The following is a 21,260-nucleotide window of genomic DNA, read 5'->3' as shown; positions in this document are numbered from 1 at the left end:
TTTATGAAAGATGCATATAAGTATTCATTGATACCAGAATATAACCACTAGGGCAACCAAATTTTTAGTATATGTAACGTCGAAGCCAGTACATCTAGGATGCAGTTAGACTATCTAGACTTCACAGATGATGCAGAAGACAACCAGTGTAGCAGCAGCAGCAGGTCTCAACATACACAGATGAGAAAGCAAGATTCTCCGATACAAGACAACATGTACCAGTCAATTCACACATGACAGACAAGCTTTGGAAGATGTAAAAACCTTTACATATTTGGGCAGCATCATTGATGAGCACGGTGGATCTGATGCAGATGTGAAGGTGCGGATCGGCAAAGCAAGAGCAGCATATTTACAACTGAGGAACATCTGGAACTCAAAACAACTGTCAACCAACACCAAGGTCAGAATTTTCAATACAAATATCAAGACAGTTCTACTGTATGAGGCGGAAACTTGGAGAACTACGAAAACCATCATCCACAAGATTCAAGTGTTCATTAACAGCTGTCTACGCAAAACACTTCAGATCCGTTGGCCGGACACTATCAGCAACAACCTACTGTGGGAGGGAACAAAGCAGATCCCAGCGGAGGAAGAAATCAGGAAGAAGCGCTGGAAGTGGACAAGGCACACGTTGAAGAAAACACAAAACTGCATCACAAGGCAAGCCCTCAAGGTCAAAGAACACATTACGCCGAGAAATGGAGAGACATGAGAAGAATGAACAACAATTGGATAGAACTAGAAAGGAAGGCTCAGGAAAGAGTGGGTTGGAGAATGCTGGTCGGCGGACTATGCTCCATTGGGAGTAACAGGCGGAAGTAAGTAAAGCAAGTGGATTGATGCTACATTAAATGGTATATGATGCCGGTGATCTATAAAGCTAAAAAAAGACGAGTACTAAACTTTGATTTGTTAATTCATGCAAACTATTACTAACATACTAATATACAAAAGTAAAAATATGGCTCACGATTGATTTCGGTTCATAAACTGACCTACATCCATATTCCCATGTGAACATTCTAATCCATTTTGTCCAGGCATAAGAAAAAACCTCTTTGGTAATTTTGATAAATGAGTATGTTCACTTGCTTTATTTGGTGGTGCTTCAAAATATCGATTGCCTGATTTATCTACGCCAACCAGACGTGGTCGTTCGCGACAAAACATTGCTCGAAATGAAAGAAATATTTGTTTGAGTATAGACCGATTCAAGTTCGATGTTGTCGTGAGTGTGCTGAAACAAATTAAATGGAAAATGTACACAAAGTAATATCGAATTAGACTTTGGACACTAGTAAAGTTGTTGTAGCATGATAACTTGAACACGAGTTATTGTTTATAATTTATCATAAAGGAATACAATATTTGTTATGAGTACATATTTAGTTGTTAAAAAGATAAAAACAGAAGTTTGATTATGAAAAATAATGTACAATGTGGTCGACGGACAATTGCTCATAAGAGTGAACACTCAGTGTAAACTACCAAATGAACAGATCATAACTAATCAGGAAAATAGGTCCCATTCTCTAGGCGAAATGATACTTATATACACACAAGAACGAAGTTTCATGTCAAGTAATCGTAAGATATAAATTTCCGAAACACTCACGCGTGAGAGGGATCAAGAATGATTTTAGTTCTTCATTGAATGTGCAAGATATACTTCGGCAATTACTATTGTGAATTGTTCATCAATTAAGTTGAATTACCTTTCGTTTTTCAACTAACAGTTGGCCAAATTAATAGTCACTTAAAAGTTCCAAACACAATCAACACGTTCTGTCATTTTATTACCTTTGAAATGCATCTAATAGAATGCAGGGAACTCCTGAAATATATAGACCTTTGACAGAAATTGGATAAAATTACCGTAGACTAAGGATGACACTGATTGGATGAATCTGAAATTGGGTACTAACAGATACTGTTCAAAAATCAAGCTTATCGTTGTGAAAATACAATGGCCCATGTAATTAAAAACCTGTAAGGATTGAGGAAATATGAATATATTCAGATAGCTTATTCGTTGTAACTATCTGGTGGGACAGATACGCAATAGAATTATAGCGAAGAACGCAGGTGAGAAAAACCGATTATATTTAGCCCGAAATTACTGTTACTTGATGAAATAGAAAAACCATACTTCATTTGCAAAATGTTCATTAATTGTTTCGGACTTCATTGTTCCTATATTTCCATATCAATTGCTTTCTGTTTCCTCTCTTCCTTCCTCGATCTTCTCAACCTTCTGCTGACAGATATTCCGTTCCTGACTAGCGTTTTATACTACTTATGTCGACGTAAGTAGCACACACCAAAGAACCATGTTTAATAAAAACAAAACCAAGACTAAAACATTCTGGAAAAAGGGATTAGGGAGTTTGATAAATAAATATTTTTATGTAAATTTCAATGTCGATAATCCAGCATAGAAAATTTTCCTTTTCAATTTATTAAAAAACATTTTAACATGTAATGCAATTAGTTCTGAAATAGAAACCACGTAAACTTACCATTTTGTATGATATAGGATAAATCTGGGTGTAGAACGTATGTAAAGGCCTAGAGCTGGTGCACTTATTTTCCATAAATTCTTTACGGGAGTAAATTGTGCCTAAACAAAACATAACAAGAAGTAATACATAGTAATTTAAAAATGAGCCTTGATAGTGTCTAAATAAAAACGGAAATCCAATAGTGAGTCTAGTTGCCATTTCCAATAAACAGGAATGAAAGTACAGTTATTGAATTTAGAATACAGATGTACATATCGTCTAGATGCATTCAACCTGCCCATTGTATTCCGTGCTTTCCCTCAGATTTGGAGGTCTTCAGAATCCAATGAACAACCAGAAGAAAGAAAAAGGAGGAGAGTAGGCAGCCATGTCTGATCCCGGTTCTCATTTGGAATGCGTCTGCCAGCTGTCCTTCATGCACTTTACAGTGTAGTCCGTCGTATGAATCCCGGATAATGTTGACGATCTTCTCAGGTACAACAGTGTCGAGTAAGATTTTCCTACCCACACTGTCAAACGCTTTCTCATAGTCAAGGAAATTGATGTGTCGTGACGAATCCCATTCAATCGATCGCTCAACAATCATCAGTGGTGTCGCGATTTGGTCTGTGTTCGACCGGTCCTTACGGAATCCAGTCTGTTGATCCCAAAGTTGGGTGTGTGCCGAATTCTTCATCCATTTCAGCAATACTCTTGAAAACGTTCCCTGGTATCTATAGTAGTGTGATTTCACTGTAGTTCGAACATTTGCTCAGATCTCCTTTCTTTGCTATCTTGATATCGTTCTTTCCAGTTTGTCACTGACACTTGTTCTTCCTCTAAATCGTCCTAAAAAGAATGCGGAGCACCTTTGCAGTTGCTTTTATGTCTGACTTCAGCTGGTATATTGTCAGGTTGTGCTGTTTCCCCAGTCTTGAATTGTTTGATGACCAACTTTATCTCTTCGACCGTTGGTGAATTGACATCTATAGGAAGATCTGTGTATTCAGCTTCGATATCGGGTGGATTCACTGTAACTGGTCTATTTATAAATTCCTCGAAGTGTTCCACCATCTGCTCCTCTGTCCTTGAATATCAGTGATTGGCCTACCTTCTTTGTCCTTGACCGGTCTCTCCGGCTTACAATATTTCCCTCCCAGTTCCTTCGTCGCACCATATAGTCGTCTCATATTTCATTCTCTGGCAACTTTCTCCGCCGTCATTACTAGGTCTTCCACATATTTCTGCTTGTCGGCTCGAATGCTCCTCCTCATTCTCTTGTTTGTTTCTGCATATTCGGCCTGTTCATTGGCCTTTTCTGCTCTCGTCCGACTGTTGTTGATTGCTATTTCCTCTTCATGAATTCTCCCCAGAGTTTCCATAGAAATTCACTGTATATTCTTATGCTTCTTGTGGCCCATTACCTCCTGACACGTTGAAGTTAGTGCTTCTTTGATCCCTTTCCTGTTGTCCTCCATACTAGTTTCTTCTTCTTTCAGTAGATCTTGTAAGGCTTGGAACCTGTCACTGAGAGCTAACTTGAATTCGTGGAGTTTGTCAATATCTCGTAGGAAGGCTGTATTGAAGGTTTGTTATGCTGTTTATTCAGTGATTCTTAAGCTCCAGTTTCATCATGGCAACTACTAGGTGGTCATCTGGAGCTGTCAGTCCCTCTCTCGTTTGTCACACCTTCCATTGACCTTCTGAATTTACTAGTAATACAAATATGATCAATCTGGTTCTCCGTGATTTGGTCGGATGAGACCCATGTAGCCTTGTGAATGTGTTTATGTGGGAATATAGATCCTACAACCATTTTGTTCATTGTACATAAATTTGCAAATCTCGTTCCTTTCTCCCAGTCAGTCCATTTCGTCCCATCATATCTTCACATCCGGTGTTGTTCATTTCGACTTTGATATTTAGGTATCCTATGGGGATGGTTAAGTCCTCTCCTGTACATTCGTTTATGATAGACTGCAGCCCCTGGTAAAACTGATCTTTATCGTCTTCACTGCTATTATCAGTGGGTGTATAGCATTAGATAACATGCATTGTGAACCCCTACTTCCTTGTTTTACAGGATACTTTGGTGATCTCGAATCCATGAGTGCTTCTTTGGACAATATCAGTGCAACTCCATGTGTGTGGAGCATTTTCTTCTCCGTGATCAGTGTACTGCAGTATCTCTCCTGAATCGATTCCTCTCAGTCCAGCTTCGGTTCAATGTGTTTCGCTGATTTCGAGCACTGTTAAGTTGTATCTCCTCAGTTAACAGAACTTATAGAACTTTAAAACAAGTTTTGGCAGTGGGTCTAGTTCTTTATTTCACAAGTTTTGTAAGATACCTGTTTATATGCATAATACTACAAATGAACCACCCTAGTTACGAGTTTGACTATTAGAAATTATGTATTTTGATATGCTGAGTAGCTCAATTGTAAAGCATTGATTGATCTTCTGAACATGAGTACAAAATTCATAGAATCAAGCGATTCAGAATTCTGAGGACGAAGACAGGACAATGGTCAGATATAACCAATTGAGATCAAGGTCGACAATGATGAGTAAAAATTCGAACAGCTCACTTCAATTTGAAGTTTGTTCGGTTGTTATCCAGGACGATCAAGCTTGAGAACAAAAATTCATCTGCATCAAGATAAAAAACGCACCGACAAAGTTGTCACATTGAAGTTCTGTTTAAAGTTTTTAATCATTGGTAAACAGACAAAAGAACTCGCCAGAAGTTTGTAAAGTTATATACTACTTATTTCAGTAAATAAAGGAAAACTACTGTAGACTCCGAGTTTATTTTCTTACTAATTCCGGTACATATATAGAAACGACAGTATATTTATCGTCAAGACAATACTTTACTAATTAGTTTTGTTCAAAACAAACTACATATCTTCGATAATTTCCTAATTATCAATAGAAATATAACTGATGTGATTTTCTTTTTCTAACCATTGTATATTCAACATGAATAGTGAATGAAACATCTACATTGAATTCCATTTATGAATACTAAGTTAAATCAACTTTCATTTTCTAGAGTCGGCGATAGGATGTGAATAATTTTCTTGAATGTTTAGTCATGATGCTTTGGTATTTCAGGAGACGATTATTACCTTTTTTTAAGAACATAGATTACTTGATTCATAAAATACATCATACTAATTCCTTATTGATAAAATATAAAAAAATTTAGATATAGACAATAAGATCAGATTTATTGTACATGATTTCCCTTTTTAAAGGCATCACATTAAACAAACAATGTATTTACCGTTACTACTATACGAATATGTTTAAAAGGCAAAAAAGGTAACAAATTTCCATCATTTATTTTTAAAATAAAAAGAAACAAAAGACCGCATATAGAGCGGAGAAAATGCAACTTCGATAAAAAGTTCTTAATGTGTACATATGTAGAATATATCAGAGTTAAGAGAAGAAATTAATAATAACACACGAATAGTTTAGAAATAATGAAAACTCATAACAAAACTAGTAAGATATCCGGGAGAGAATCGATTCTTGTGGGATTTCTTTGACTGGAAATGAAACCATAAATTAATCGGATGAAACCCTGGATGTTGGTAATGTAGGTGGAATATTAAATGGAACCATTGTAGTGTGTATGTCAATGACGCCCACCGGATGAATGATCCTAGAGAACAGTAAAAAGACATTTTAAAAAATGCTGAAACTATTACCATAATCATGATGACAGTTCTAAATAATTTATGTTCAGCTTACTTAATAAGTAAAAAATAAATACTATAGCATCAGTGTTAAGTGTTATTAAAAGCATGACATTGCCACAAAAGATCGAATATTATCTAACACTTTCTTGATTTTAAAAGGTGAACAAAAGGGCCAAATATTATTAAAGATTTACGGTGAAATGTGATAATTTAAACATGAAAGTTCGTTGACGTTAAAATCTGATGATTGGTGGAAGGGATAGTTTACCATGTAACTTAAGTTATGGTCAATTGACTAACTCAGGACGAGGAAAGATGTTCGTTCAGTCAGTCAGTAACAACGTAGAACTTCGTACGTACGTACATTAGTTCGAGTTGCCACACCACATTAGCACAGAGATGCAGTGGTCGATTCAAATCCCGTAGTGGTAGAGGTAATAAGAGTATAAGCAGTAATCGGAAAGATTAGTGTTTGGAGATGTTACTTAAAGAGTATAATACAGTGTTCAAGGTCTTATAATCACTAACAATCAGTTAGTAGTTATAATAATATGTTCTATGTAAATGCTTTGGTTCTTTTTAGATTCTCAACGAGCACAGAAACATCTTTACATGAAACAACTGTTTGGTGGCTAAAGAGCTGGTTTTATTTTTTGATTCAACATATAATCAAGTCGTTTAAAACTGAAAATTTACACGCAGATACTGGTTACAAAATGAGTGTTAGGAAAAAGAGAAAGTGGTTACTCTGTAGGTATAACATTTATGAATATGCGGTAAGTATATCACATACCTGATTACTCTTTGAATTCGCTTTGACATTATTCACAGCATTAGTACTTCGCCTAGTTCGTTTGGCAGGAGGTGAGGCAGCTGATGCATTGATATCGTTTTCTTTTTGATGATCTGACTGAGCTTCTATTAGTTGCATTCTGGTTTGAGAAAGGTCTGTTTCTAACTTATTTACTTGAGCAGTGAGTTCTTGGACCTTGATAAAATAAAAAAAGTGACAATGATCACAAGTTTTTCAAGCAGCTATGATGTAACCATGTCATGACGTGATAGCATACAAGCGTCCCACATTATACCTAAAAATTTAAGCACTAGGATTTGTTCCCTATATACTTCATATCATTTGTGACCACTTTTACGACACTGAATGGATTTTGTCTGGTAGTGAAATGAGGCGAATAGTGAGAAATTTGCAATTGCGTGATTGAAGAAAGCGTTAGATAGCGTGTTAGGAGATCAGAGAAGTGATAAAAATAAGTACAACGAACATTTATTAACAGGTTTCCGTGTCTTGAACAAGTTTTAAGAATGTTGATCAAGTGGATTAAGAAGACCGAACTATATGTCAACCCTACGAGTTGAAAAAGTAGTAAAATAACCTGCAACTGTAACTTATCATTTCATAACCGTAAAATAACTTACGCGAGAGGTTGAATTGTATGCTGTCTCTTTTTCTCGGGCAACTTCTTCGGACAACTTTTGTACAGACTGTTGGGCATTAGCAAGTTCGGACTCCAACTTGATTAGCATAGCAAACAAAAATAAATATATTGTAATACCTATTGTATTAAATATTCTAAAAAATCAGTAAAAGGAATAAATATATTGTATATCGGCCAAATGATTTGTGGATACAGCCAATACTTTGTTATATATCTCGTTGCTAAAGTCGATTTCGAACAATCACTTTTCCTATGGTAATTAATCGGTTAACAATGACAAAATAAATCCATAATTACCATGCCGATTTTAACTATTCTTTGATTGACTACCTTTTCTTATAAATTGTTATTGTATTGTATGTCGAAATTATCTTTTTTTAGCATGTAAAAAAAACCCAGTTGTGTCACACTTTTAACTGATGAGATTAGTAAAAGTTTTCATGACAAGGACAATACTCTTTTCCCACTTATTGAAACACTGAGGGTAATTACGTTCGAGGTTTTGAGATGATGTACGAGTCATTGTATGTGTGTATTAAAGGGAAATTTTGTCACAGTCTTTAACCATTCAGAAAATACTTGACCTGATATACGTGACAAATTTCAGATAAGTATAAATGAATTAAAAGTTTATCCGTATCCAGTTAGTAAGGTTATGTAGTAAAGTCAAAGCTATTCACAAGATTTAATAAGAACTGGGAATAAATAGATATATTGATGCAGTAAATTCTGCTATTCAACTAACCTGAGATTTTACATTCTCATTTGCCTGTTGGGTTTGAACTGCTTCAGCCATTAAGGTTTTACAACGATCTTCCATTGAAGACAGTTTAGCTTTAAGCTGTAAAAAGAAATAAAACTAATGATGAAGTGCTAATAAACAACAGATAACAAGTTGAATTGAAAGTGGAGATAAGAACGATTACATTTTAGTCAGAAAGTCAGCTCAAAATGTTCACAAATGTTAATAAGTTGGAGTTAAAAACTGAAATCTGACAATCAATTTTTCAAATATATGAGGAATACATTTCGTTAGGAATAAAACAGATAGATACTTGGGTGATGAATTACATTTCTCAGTAAAGTTGGTTGCATATAGATAATTGACTGATTGATCAAACACTAAATATGACTTTGTTTAGTTGTAATAATTAGCAAATAAAAGTTAATTCGCAATCATAATAGTAGTAGAAATCAGCATTTATCTCGTTACAACCTTGACAAATCAGTCTTGTTTTTAAGTTATAACAATTTTTATTTGATAATTTTTAGTTTCCTAATAAATCAAAGTAGCTTTGAAGTTTAAAGGAAGTTTTATTTGTGAGCTGTGCGGTTTAGTTGTAAAGTTTTTATTGTTATTCTAAACAATATCATGAGCACAAACTGACAGTTTGTCCTGTCTATATGAACACTAACTAGCTGTCAAACCCCATTATGTATATTCCCTTATATCAATGCATGTGGACACAATTAGAAAAATGATAACATTGTGCATAAAATGAATACAAAGATCACGGAATCTTTAAAAGCTTGGAACTCAGGTCAATTATAAATTCATAAATACATCAGAATCAATTAAATTTAGCAACTAATTAGAAATAGCATGGACAAATATAAGATCAAGAATCAAATCAAAATAGATAAACAGACAACGATCGGTTAAATGTCAAAAATAACCAATCAATATCAATTTCGAAAGGACAAGTCATTATATGTAGAAAAATTCGAATCCTTCACTTCTACCTGAAGTTTAAGCTGATGTTGTTCAGAAGATCAAAGACAGCCTCATGATTAAACAATCTAGCTGAACGAACAAAACTCTAAAGAACAAAATTTCGAAATTCATTAAACACACTGATCATATAAAACAATATCTTATAAAATCTTCTGATAAATAAAAGGTTTATTATTGCCAAACAGTATGATTAATTCGACTTTATGAAAATAATGGACTACAATGAAAAATTTATAGAAAAAAAAGAATATTTGAGCGAACAATTGTCTTCAATAATTTCATCGTCAGGCTCCACAGTTTATAAGTTCATAATTAATGGTGGTATTTTACAAAGGCCAATATAAGGCATATATTAATGAATATGACTGCTACATGTCAAAAAATGGTGAACATTTGCATATGTTACAACACATATACTCTAAAATTCTTGATCTTTGTAAAATATCATAATTATGGACTTATAACTAAAAACCCTGATGATGAAGTTATTGAGAACAATTGTTCGGTCGAACATTCTATGAAGATTTTTATCAGTAAATCAATGTAACGCCAAATATCAGTATAGTATACCTGAGAAATTATATCCAGTTCATTCGACTGTTGATTGTCTTCAGTAAACAGACGCTCCTGACAACGTGAGCACACACCTTCATCTCCGTTAACGCTCACATGTGGCTCTTCGTGAGCTAGTTTAATTAAATAGAAAAATATTATAAACTTGATTATGTGGGCTATGAGGAGGAAAACAACCATTTATAAACTAAAATGGAATTCTGATTGTATGATGATGTTATATTATGAATAGGTCAAAAAATATTTTTAATATAAAAGCTCATAGGATTAAGACACGTCGTTTATGATGTTCCTGAATGGTTGAAGCTAACAACAATGTTTGGAGGATTGATTATAACAGTTCAGAAAACAGTGGGAGATTTAGAGGATAACTTACAAGAAGTTGTATATTTTTCAATATGTCTGTCGGTTATCATGGATCAACAATAAAAACTGAAGTAAAACGTTTAAATTTCATGACTCATTTGTTGGGTTTTAAGATTTAATCACATTATTAGTTTTCCATCATAAGTATGTAATAGTGCAATAACTAATGAAGACGAGGAAGTTCTGGATATGTGTGAGTTTTTCCTAACAGTTAACACTAAACACACATTAATTATTCAATAACAATCGAAACAAGCATTTTATTATTGTCGAGTATTTGGAGTTCTTTATTCCGATAGAAACACACGTTTTACTTATTAGCTACATCATGAAAATCGTTATTTTTTGCTGGTGAGATGAGAGCGATAAACTTTCTTCATGAAGCTTGATAATAATTGAAAGAACATATTTGTGGATTAAATGTTTATCATAATAGAGATAATTAATCATACATTAAAAATACCTTGAATAGGATGACTATTTAGAATACTTTCACAACGTTTGCCTAGTTCGACAATCATTTTGTCTTTCGCAATTACTTTATTTCTCAAATCGTTTAACTGTGAAGAAAGAAATTTATTGGTAGTTTGCAAACTTGTTAGGTCTGAATGCCAACGTTCAACTTCCGCACCACCGCGCACAGCTCTGCATCGGACTGATTCCAGCTCTTTTATAGTATTTTCCAGCTGGCCACGAGTATTTGCAAGCTGAGTTGTGAGCTCGGAACAAAGGCGTTCTTTTGTTTTAAACTAAGACAGGAAATAAGTTAAGAGACTATATTAACAATAATTGAACAATATTATTACTCGATTATTTGTGTGACATGCTCATCAAATACTAATTTCTATAATCCGTTTTAAGACATGAACGGGATACCACTTGGTCGTCCACACTTGGAAGCAGGGTGATGCAACGTATGAAGCTGCTACCCAATGGTTGAAAATGGAAGAGTTTATAACCACTGAGCTATTGTATTAAATAACAAGACACTAGATCCGCCGGCCGGATACCATGAGCAACAACCTACTGTGGGAGAGGACAAACCAGCTCCCATCTGTAGAGGAAATTAGTAAAAGACGCTGGAGGTTGATAGGACACATTGCGGAAATCATCGAACTGCATCCCGAGGCAAGTCATAACTTGGAATCCCGAAGGCAAAAGGAAAAGAGGAAGACCAAAGAACATATGGCGCAGAGAGTTGGATGTATAGCAATTGAAAACTGAAAAAGAGAGCCCATAACAGTTATGCTTGGAGAGCCCTGGTCGGCGGCCTATGATCTTACAGGCGTAAGTAAAATTTCAATTCGCAGAACTTCGACAGTACTCGTAGGTACTTGAGTGTGAGTCATATTCTAAGTGTTAGGGCTAATGATATTACCCGGTTGCCTAAACCGAAGGTGGACTGGGATTCGAACCTGGGACTTGGTGACTGAGAGTCGGACGCACTGAACATTAGGTCGCCGGTTCACGATAAATGGATAATGCATAACTAGAAGTGGTTATTGAAATTACAAGTCAGAATTTACCGGTTAGATGTATGACTAACGAATAAGAAAGTCCCAGTAAACTAAACGAAATTATATGATTGAAGGGCGTTATCTCAATAGTAAATCTGGTCAAAACAGCCTTACTAAACATCACTCGATAAACACATCAGAAATCAGTAAATACTCAGACAAAAATATTTACCTCGGCAGACATTTTATCAACCTGTGCAGATTTAGCATCAAATCGTGATCGCAGGTCGAAAAGCTCCGATCGCTTAGCTTCATTGTCCATTCGAAGTTGATTAACAGCGCCTTGTAGCTCAATGATTTTATTTCTGTCAGAAGGATCACTTTGAGGAATTATCTTTGGAAAGACAAATGGTGAGTAAAATTAAAGTTTGCTTTAAACTACAATATACTAAGTTATTTTTAATTTTTGATGTTACATGAAAGTAAGTTGCAAGTATGCTTGTAATCGTAATATATCAGAAGTATCATGAAGGACTAAAGAATGTTACCTTTACAAACTTATAAATGTGCACTAGATCTACTCAATGGAACCCCACTCAGTCGGGATCAGAACTTCAGTCAGTCAGTCAGCTACAACGTAGGACCAGGCACATATGTGCATCGGTCCAGGTTGCCATACCGCATCAGCACAACAAGATGAACACCGGATTCATAGCAGTGGTTAGGTCAAAGGTGGTAATATAGAAGAGAAAGATTGCATATAGAGATATAGTACAAGAAGAAAGAATTGGTTCGTAGAAAGAAAGATATGAAGTGATTTTAATCTCTTAGTTTAAGGGAAGACAGGGAGTGTATACACCGACGCCATTGTGATCGATTCTGAGCCATGTCACCAAGAGTCTCCAACCATTGGCTACGAAAGTCACGCGGACCCCAAACAAGTAGTCTGCATCTACCAACATGGCTCAGACTAGAAGTTAGTGTCTTCAAGCACTGATGCCACGTTTTGGTTTGGCTGCCCCTAACTTTCTTCCAACCATCCCCAACACTAGTCAGCATTGCCCGTCGTGGTAATCGGTGTTCAGGCGTACGTAACACGTGGCCCAACCATCTCAGTCGATGAAGATTCATAACCTCATCAACTGATTTACCATCATCCCCTAATACCCTGCGTCTAACCTCACTATTACTTACCCGGTGATCCCAGCAGATGCCAGCAATATTTCTAAGGCATCTGTGGTCAAATACTAATAGCTTACGAGTGTCTTCTACTCTTAATGGCCATGTTTCGCTGCCGTAAAGTAAAACAGAACGGACTGTCGCGCAGTATACCCGTCCTTTTATTGATAGACGGATATCTCGCCTTCGCCATAGGTGACGTAAGTTGGCAAAAGCCAAACGAGCTTTTCGAATCCGTGCTGAGATTTCGTCAGACACCAACTCATTAGGATCAGAACTTATCGTACTTAAATGTGGCATGTTAAAACGACAGCTGAATATGATAGTTGAATTATCTTAAATTTTAACTCGATCATCCTTAAGCTAATCACAAACTTACATCGTAAAACAAAAAAGTAATTTGAGTAAGACAATTAATGGGAATAAGCATCGATTACAATATTTTGGTTTCACTAAAGACACACTGTCCTATGGAATCACCTGATGTGAGAACTGGTCAGTTATTTAGATTTATTGACAAGCGACAATACACTTACTGGTTTAGGAGGAGTAGCTATCGCTGCTTCTTCTAGTCTCTTGATTCTTTGTTTCAACTCCTGGTTTTCTTTTTCCATGTTCTCTAAGTCGGTTTCAGTTCGCTTGCGTCGTTGATATTCTCTATCTCGTTTACTTCGTAAACGTTCAATTTCAGTTTCTAATTCAATAGGACCTACTCCTCGACGAGCTAAGTCTTCACGAGCCGTTGCCAACTCGCGTTTCAGTATACTGATTTGAGCTGTAAGACTTGAACGTTCAACATCGGCGGCTTCGAGTTTTGAAGCCTTTTTCGATATTTCCTAAAAAAGTAATTTTTAAATCACATAAATTAACGGTAAATTTCATGCGGAAACTGTAATAATTAAATATTATTGATTACCGAATAAACGTTAAGTATTCTAAATAAGCAACAACAAAATGATGTTGAAAATGAAGCGCACTGACCTCATGAATACGGAGAATCACGTCTTCCCGATAAGTCAGAAGTTGATTGAGCTCGTTGACTTGGCTTTCTAGTTCCATGACCTTTGCACGCAGAGTAGCAGGATCAGTCTTTGAAAGTCGTTCTAGATCGTTTTCCAGCTTTTTGTCATCAGCGATCCATGGAGGTAAAGTGGGTCCAATCAGACGACCGCCAAGCTATGATGAAAAAGAAAGCCAGCATCTTTTCAACCAAAGTATGAGTATAATTGAACTAACCTACAAATTACATCTGATTGGGCAGAACTTAGGACTAAAATCTTCTATTTCATGATCAAAAGATAAACTGAAACATTTCGGATACAAATAAAAAGATTACATTTGACATGCATTTTTAAATCAAAACAGGTAGTGTATATCTGGTACAAACGTATGATGACACACTCTTCATCAAAATGACCGAAAGAAATCAGCGATAAGAAGCATAAAAATTCCTACAATTATAACTATGCCACCATGAACGAGTCGGATTAATTTCAATTGTTAATCTGTTACGGAAGATCTGGATGCATTAACTAGCAGACTTCTTTTTAATAATATGTAGCTGTAGAACATGAAGGTATGCGTAGGCTGGAAGAATTTGACCATAGATATCTTCGAAGTGTTACCACCGCATGGTTAGAAAAGTTGGGTGAGAGATGGTAAGATTGGAGTTGGCATACTAGTTGATGCCATAAAACGTCGACTGTGTAGATTAAGACATTTTATACGCATTTCTAACCACACCCTACTCCGACCTGCAACGTTTCCTGACGGGTTTAAAAAACACTAGAGACGGAGCAAACAAAACAGGGTACCAACATAAAAAGTTATTATCTTATGGTTTAAGCCATACCACAAAGAGTAGACTTAGGTTGAGGTTCACCTAATACTCGTAATTAAGGGCTGGCATTCGGGTGAAACGGAGCGAAATTGATTATAGTGACAGACTACCATCCCGTCATTTTTTAAATTTTGAGTTGTCATTTTTAATCAACCATTCCTTTTGAACTATATTATTCATGTTCAGACTCCGATTGGTTTTGACATTACCTTATATTGTATCCTTCCTATTATGCTGATTCATTTTTGCTTGGTTGATCTCAGATGTAACATGTGCCGTTGCACATTTACTTAAGGCCCTACGTTCGAGATGATTGACTGGAAATTATTTTCGGAATCTCAACCTGCGATTGTTGATGGTTTAAATAAGTGATGGATTATTTCAGAAACGAATGCAACAGCGTAAGGCCACGGGCCAAGTGGATGACATTTAGTAATTGAAGATTTATAGTTTGGTTGAATGACTTACCACCCTCTATTAGAGCCTTATATCTTACATAGCTATTTTCTATCATTTTCTACTGCCTATTAACCTTAGAAAACACATGTGGTTGAGTACTTTTATACCACACAGTTGTTCAATGGTCCAAATAATCAGTCTTCGGTATAAGTTCTTATATTAATCTTACCATTGGCTCCAACGAAAGAAGTGAGTTTCGAGACCAATAACGATAACTGGTCAGCTATGTTAGCAAGATATTTTGCTGATGCTAAGGTTAGCTGTAAATAGTAAGGAAGCAGTTACGTTGCAACATGGCATTGTGAAGTCAGTTGAATCAGGTTTGAAGATATTGGAACATCATAAGAGTCATACAACTTGTACATTATTTCGGTAACTATATCTCCAAACCATAAAGTCATACACTGCAAAGATGTAAACAATGTATTCATTTTTAACTAAGGTGGAATGTGAGTCACCACCACAGGTAGTGGAGAATGGATAAAACCACAAAATATTTTATTCGATGATGTATATATATTTCTTTTATATAATGTTGGGAATAGTGATTACGAGAACGAGTATGTAGAAATCTAAATTAATTAGATTGTTTACTGTCCTTGTTACCATAATTTTCGAGCGAAATCAAGAATAGATCTTACATAAACGACAATTTAGTGAAGTTCTAACTAACAATCATGAACTCATCTAAAGCTTAAGGTTTGCATAAGTTGTGTTTATCTTAGCTGAATTTTGCAAGGTTGAATATAAATACCTTATCAAGATCCAGCTAAGTGCAAGCATAATCAAAATGTTTTGTATATCTTTTCATCCCAATGATCACCCCCGCTAAGTGAAAGTCTTCACAAAAATTTTGAACAAATATCAACTGATTTTGCTAGGCTTATCACTGCTTATTGAGTTTGGGGAGAAACAGAAGATTTAGTCGCTTACCATACCACCACCATATCTTCTTTCAGAATGTGCCATTTCCTTGATACGTGCTTCCAGAGTCGCGCATTTCTCACCCAGCTTCTCATATTCATCTAGTTGTTGTTCCAACTAAGTTTTTAAGAAATGAAACGAAATCGTAGTATATATGAAGTGATTTAATCAGCATAAGTTCAAAATCGTTATATATATATATATATATATATATATATGCATGTGCGAAATTTAATAAGCTGGTTGGATGGTGTAGATATCATGACTATGCAAGTCTTGCGTTTACAAATTAAATGTCAGTAGGGAGTGATAAAAACACAATTGCCACCAATGACCACAGAAATAATTTAAGGAGTCTGCAATAAACTTAACAAGATGATCTAAATATCTTATAATCCAGTAATCAAATTCAGATGTATATACACCCAAATCGTGAGGCCTAATATCACTTACTACTCCACTGCTTAAACGGAAGTATGATATATCTGGAAGGCTAAAATGGTAATTAAGTAGGAAATTGAGAACATGGATAAAACTTTAAGAAGCGACACGCACGAATTTGTATTTTAGAATGCTTTAGGACCAAGCGAATTCATGAAAATAATGCAAAGAAACAAACCTGTATTTGTAGTTGCTTTTTATCGCCACATAGTTCTTCAATCTTTTGCTCCAATCCACTTTTAACTTCTTTAAGTTCTGAGATACGGTTTTCAGATTTAGCCTGTTCGGATTTGAAATACTCATTAGCAGCAGCTAATCCACTCTCACTAGTTGTTTGGGAACTAAAAGAATAATTAATTGAGAAAACCAATTACCGGTCATTGACCAGATTATCAAAAAGTTCCTGTAACGCCTTCAATCGTTCTTTTAAGTCATCAGCATCTTCACCTCTAACAATAGCTATATTTAATTCCGTCTCTAGATTAGAGGTTTTATGTAACAAATTATCTCGTTCCTCCGTGATATTTCTCAAGCGTTCTTCAATCTCCTTTGTGAAATTGCTTTGTTTCACGATAATGCTATCCTTGATCTGACGAAGAGACTCAAGAAATAAAAAATAACTTACCTTTATCAAACCGGATGCTTCATCTGCACGCCTTTCAGCATCAGCTAATTTAGCTTCACAACTTTCTAATGTCATACGTACACGTTCACATTGTCCTTGTGAATCGGCTAATTCCTGCTTTGTGGCATCGAACGCCTTAAGACGCCCTTCTAAATCAGCAATCTGCAAACGACAATCCATAACCTTTTTTTTCTCATCCCTATTCTGATTGACAAGGCTTCGATTGCTTAACTGCAAACTTGAAATATCAATCTTCAACTTTTTATTCTCTTCGACAAGCACCCTAAAAGGTGGTAAGAAACAAGTCTAATCACAAATGTATATACAGCTAGGAAAAATTAGCTTCCATGGGAAATATCAAAGCGTGGTGTGAGAGAGATACACAACAAGAGATTACTAGTCTAGTAATCACAATGAATTGTCCAGGATGTGGATTTGGTTCACAAAGGTTGATGAAATACACTAACCTGAACTAAACAGAACTCTCATTAACATACCCATATTGTTCCTCGTAATTGATTTCCTCTACCACAGTTTCTTCTGTCATCCTGAAAATGTAGTTTTACAGAAATATTTGGTAATATAGCAACAATTTTAGATGAAATAATGTAAAGTAAATTTTAAACGAGTTGAGACTGCTTGATAAACTTAAGAAAGTAAAATGCAAATGAAAGACGAGTCAATACTAAACGTTTAGTTTGATGGATATCGAGTGTCTTATGAAGTGAATCGAAAACGGGCTTGGCATCAAGAAATAGGTTTTTGGATCGCTATATTTTATTCGATTTGGCGCAAAGACTGCTAAGTCTATCCCTACTCCCCTCAGGATTCCGAGAAAGTGAAATGACATGTAGCACTGTATTTTGAGCAGCATAACGACCACCTTATACCGGGAAAATAGAACACTAGTTTTGATAAACCTTTATAAACATTTAAACCTGATTATCGGGACATGGTTTCACACCTCACCAAAGAAAAAGCGCAGTTTGCTTGTATAAGTCACCAATATGTTAACTACAAGATTAAAGCTAAAATCCCACATTTCAGATAATGTAACGAAAAACATGCCCAGTCATAGACAGTTGTTATAGGTGAAAGTTCGAAGTTTGAATACATGTATAGAGGCCTTCGTTCACCGCATCTTTTTACCTTAGTAATACACTAGAACACAGACCCTGAATAATAGCATCTAACATATATCTAACTTTTAACCATGAAAGTGTACAGCGATAATTTTAAGAATAGCTCAGCAATGGGTCTATGCCTTTCAGAAAACCCATTACGTGCTGAACGACGCAAGGGGCAAAGTCACCATTTTCTATAATCCTGTAGAATAAAGTAACGGCAATACACAAAGTAATGTTTTCAAATTCCAGTAAATAATACAAACGACTGTAAAGCAGAAACCTACGTAGGTCATTGCTCTTCACGGATTCAGGGAGAGAAAAACTTATTTTTTATAGATGGTTGCAACTACCATAAGTCAGGAATTCGAAAAACGTATCACGAGGACCCGCATGGCATTTCTTACAATAATATGAGGATTGATTAGTGACAGAAGTCAGTCAGTCATGAACAACGTAGAATTTCGTACGTACGTACATCAGTTCGAGTTGCCATACCACATTAGCACAGAGATAAGTGATAGAATTTCTGTTACAGATATAGAATTCGTACGTACAAGCCGGGACTAAAGTTAAATCTGAGGGGTCTTTAGACTACTTTAGTGAAGTCCACTTGAATGGCATTCATATTAACACTAGTCACTGATGAGAAATTGAACACGGAATAAGTGCTTGCAACGTTTTTCGACCGACGCTATTTAAAAGGGACAGTGGTATTTTTCCTCGCCAAGTTAATTTTATTGATGTGATCGTAAATTACGCATCAAAACTACCGTTTTCACTTAAATTGAATTCATTTCAGTTAAAGTATTCGCCAAGAGTATCGTTTTTTTAAGTAACTTATCATCGGTACTTTTAAGTACACTGGTCCTTTGTTTTTGTTTGCACTTCCGATTCTAACAACTTGGTCATTAATTTCTCTTGTCTCTGGGTAGTGTGTCGTTTCCTTTGAAAACTTCCGATTAATGGCTGGATAGTGCAAAAGCGGTCGCTAACGCCCAGTCTGTTGATACCCTGTGGAAAGTGGCACGCAGTGCGATGAGTGCAGAGGATGGTACGACGAAGTTTACACAAACCTAACGCCTGCGGCTTTTAAACGGTCTAGTGAAAATAGATGCGTGGTTGTGTAGGTAGTGCCGCTCGGACGCAAACAGCTTGCTATCCAAAGCTATTGTAATGGTGAATGCTGCCAAAACAAGTATTAACGAGCGTAGACGACACAACAGACAGTACTCGCTCGGTCGATACACAAATTGATGTGAAGTTACCTCAGAGAAGCTCAGAATCGTTTGACTTACATGGGCCAAAGAAAGGACAGCTTATAAAGGGGCTTGTTAGAAACAAAAGCTCAAAGGAAGTTTCTTCTGTCCAACGTCCTGAGAATGACTGTCAACGGGAAACGCCTAGAAAACTTAATAGTAAGACTAGGTCCATTTTTAGCAGGAAAAATAAAAACCTGACTAGCCAAGTCATCAACAATAGTCCAGGATCCCACAATGTGTCTAACGTGACTGTCATTGCTATTCCAATGGAAGTTGATGAATGAATACAGATCAAGAATAAGAAACAACGTAAGGTTACTAAAGAAAAGCCAGTCCCTCATACAGTAACTGAGAAATTCAAGACTGATCATAGTAACAGTTCAGTTGTATTTCATAGTCAAGGAGTCAGTGAGCTACAACGTAGGACCAGCACAGATATACATTGGTCCAAGTTGTTTTTATGGTAAATGTACATTTAGCAAAGTTGTTTTCAACGGGATGCGGTTGCTGATTCTATGTTCAACCCTCCTCACTTTTCCCGTCTTGGGACCGGCAGTAGCTCAAGAATAGCTTTGGCTGGAGTTACTCACTAGAAATACTACACCGTTTACCGTCATTGATTACGTATCCCATGAGTGGAGCGTGTGAATTAGTTAGTTGCTGCTTGAAACACACAGCAAGAGCTGATGATTGGTTTGACCTACCGCAGTTCAAGCTGAGGTGAACGAAATCTTGCTAGATGGTCACAACACATGGTTATAAAGTGGTCGACGTTTAATCTTAGGACACTTAAACGCACCCACGATAGACTGGCAAAATCTGAGAATTGAATCATCACAAAAGTCCTTTGGACAGAAACTGGTTGATGTGGTTATCACATGTGCTCTAGTGCAACATGGGAAGGAAGCAACTAGGTACGACCCAGACTCCGAATCATCCTTAGATCTCATATTGATTCATTTATTTATTTGATTTAACACATAGATATTGCTACAAGGAGGCACCAAATACATATGCGCCACACAAATCTGATTCGATGTGTGAGGGCTGTGATACTGCCCGGGTGCCTAAACACTAAAGTCAATCCTTGAAATCATATGAATTAATCACCTATTTTATATCTGATTAGAAAGGCTGTAACCCGAGCCTCGCCGACAGTACAGATTTAATCATGTGTAGGGAAACCAAAACACCGACATAAAAATGTGTGCAACCGATCTAAATGAATGGCAGAAGAGTAGCAACTCGACGTACTTGTGAAAAGACACTTCTCTAATATAAAATAAGATAAGGCCAATGTGATGCTGTATAAAACCGAAAACAGACTTTTTAACCTACCCACGCTGTTTTGAGTACCAGGCACACAGTAAAACAAAACCGCAGAAGTTTATATGACCAAGTAAGTTAACTTTCCGTTACTACAAGTAGTCATTCAAGTTCTTATAAATGGCTATTGAAAACCACAATAAACGCACTGACGAATATTTATTTCAGCATCTGTAATATCAACATATACAAAAACTAAATGGTTCAAATGGTTGTTGACGGAACAGAAGAAGCTTTCGTTTAACGGGCTTCTGTGTCTGTTAGCAGTGGATCACCGA

At 36.1% G+C, this 21,260-nt stretch overlaps 1 protein-coding gene across 2 annotated transcripts in view; it reads right to left on the bottom strand.

Annotated features, from left to right (window-relative positions):
* Positions 1-21,014, bottom strand: part of NDUFAF2 (Mimitin, mitochondrial) — a 30,460-nt gene extending 9,446 nt beyond the window's left edge. The window contains exons 1-16 of one of the 2 annotated variants that reach the window (XM_051214061.1): positions 17,768-21,014; positions 17,597-17,732; positions 17,271-17,553; positions 17,020-17,234; positions 16,824-16,986; positions 16,214-16,321; positions 13,963-14,157; positions 13,518-13,817; positions 12,035-12,196; positions 10,809-11,094; positions 9,977-10,092; positions 8,417-8,512; positions 7,652-7,747; positions 7,011-7,205; positions 2,526-6,180; positions 1,002-1,243 (exon numbers count right to left, since the gene is read on the bottom strand). In XM_051214061.1, the coding sequence (XP_051067182.1) occupies positions 6,154-6,180; positions 7,011-7,205; positions 7,652-7,747; positions 8,417-8,512; positions 9,977-10,092; positions 10,809-11,094; positions 12,035-12,196; positions 13,518-13,817; positions 13,963-14,157; positions 16,214-16,321; positions 16,824-16,986; positions 17,020-17,234; positions 17,271-17,450 (2,139 nt within the window). In that variant the 5' untranslated portion in view covers positions 17,451-17,553; positions 17,597-17,732; positions 17,768-21,014 and the 3' untranslated portion in view covers positions 1,002-1,243; positions 2,526-6,153. The remainder of the gene's footprint in view (positions 1-1,001; positions 1,244-2,525; positions 6,181-7,010; positions 7,206-7,651; positions 7,748-8,416; positions 8,513-9,976; positions 10,093-10,808; positions 11,095-12,034; positions 12,197-13,517; positions 13,818-13,962; positions 14,158-16,213; positions 16,322-16,823; positions 16,987-17,019; positions 17,235-17,270; positions 17,554-17,596; positions 17,733-17,767) is intronic. The other variant, XM_051214060.1, reaches the window with a different exon arrangement.
* Positions 21,015-21,260: the final 246 nt, after the last annotated feature.

Source organism: Schistosoma haematobium, chromosome 2 (genome assembly GCF_000699445.3).
Source record: "Schistosoma haematobium chromosome 2, whole genome shotgun sequence".
Lineage (NCBI taxonomy): Eukaryota > Metazoa > Platyhelminthes > Trematoda > Strigeidida > Schistosomatidae > Schistosoma > Schistosoma haematobium.
Note: the sequence above shows the minus strand (reverse complement) of the source record. Positions and strands in the feature narration are given on the sequence as shown.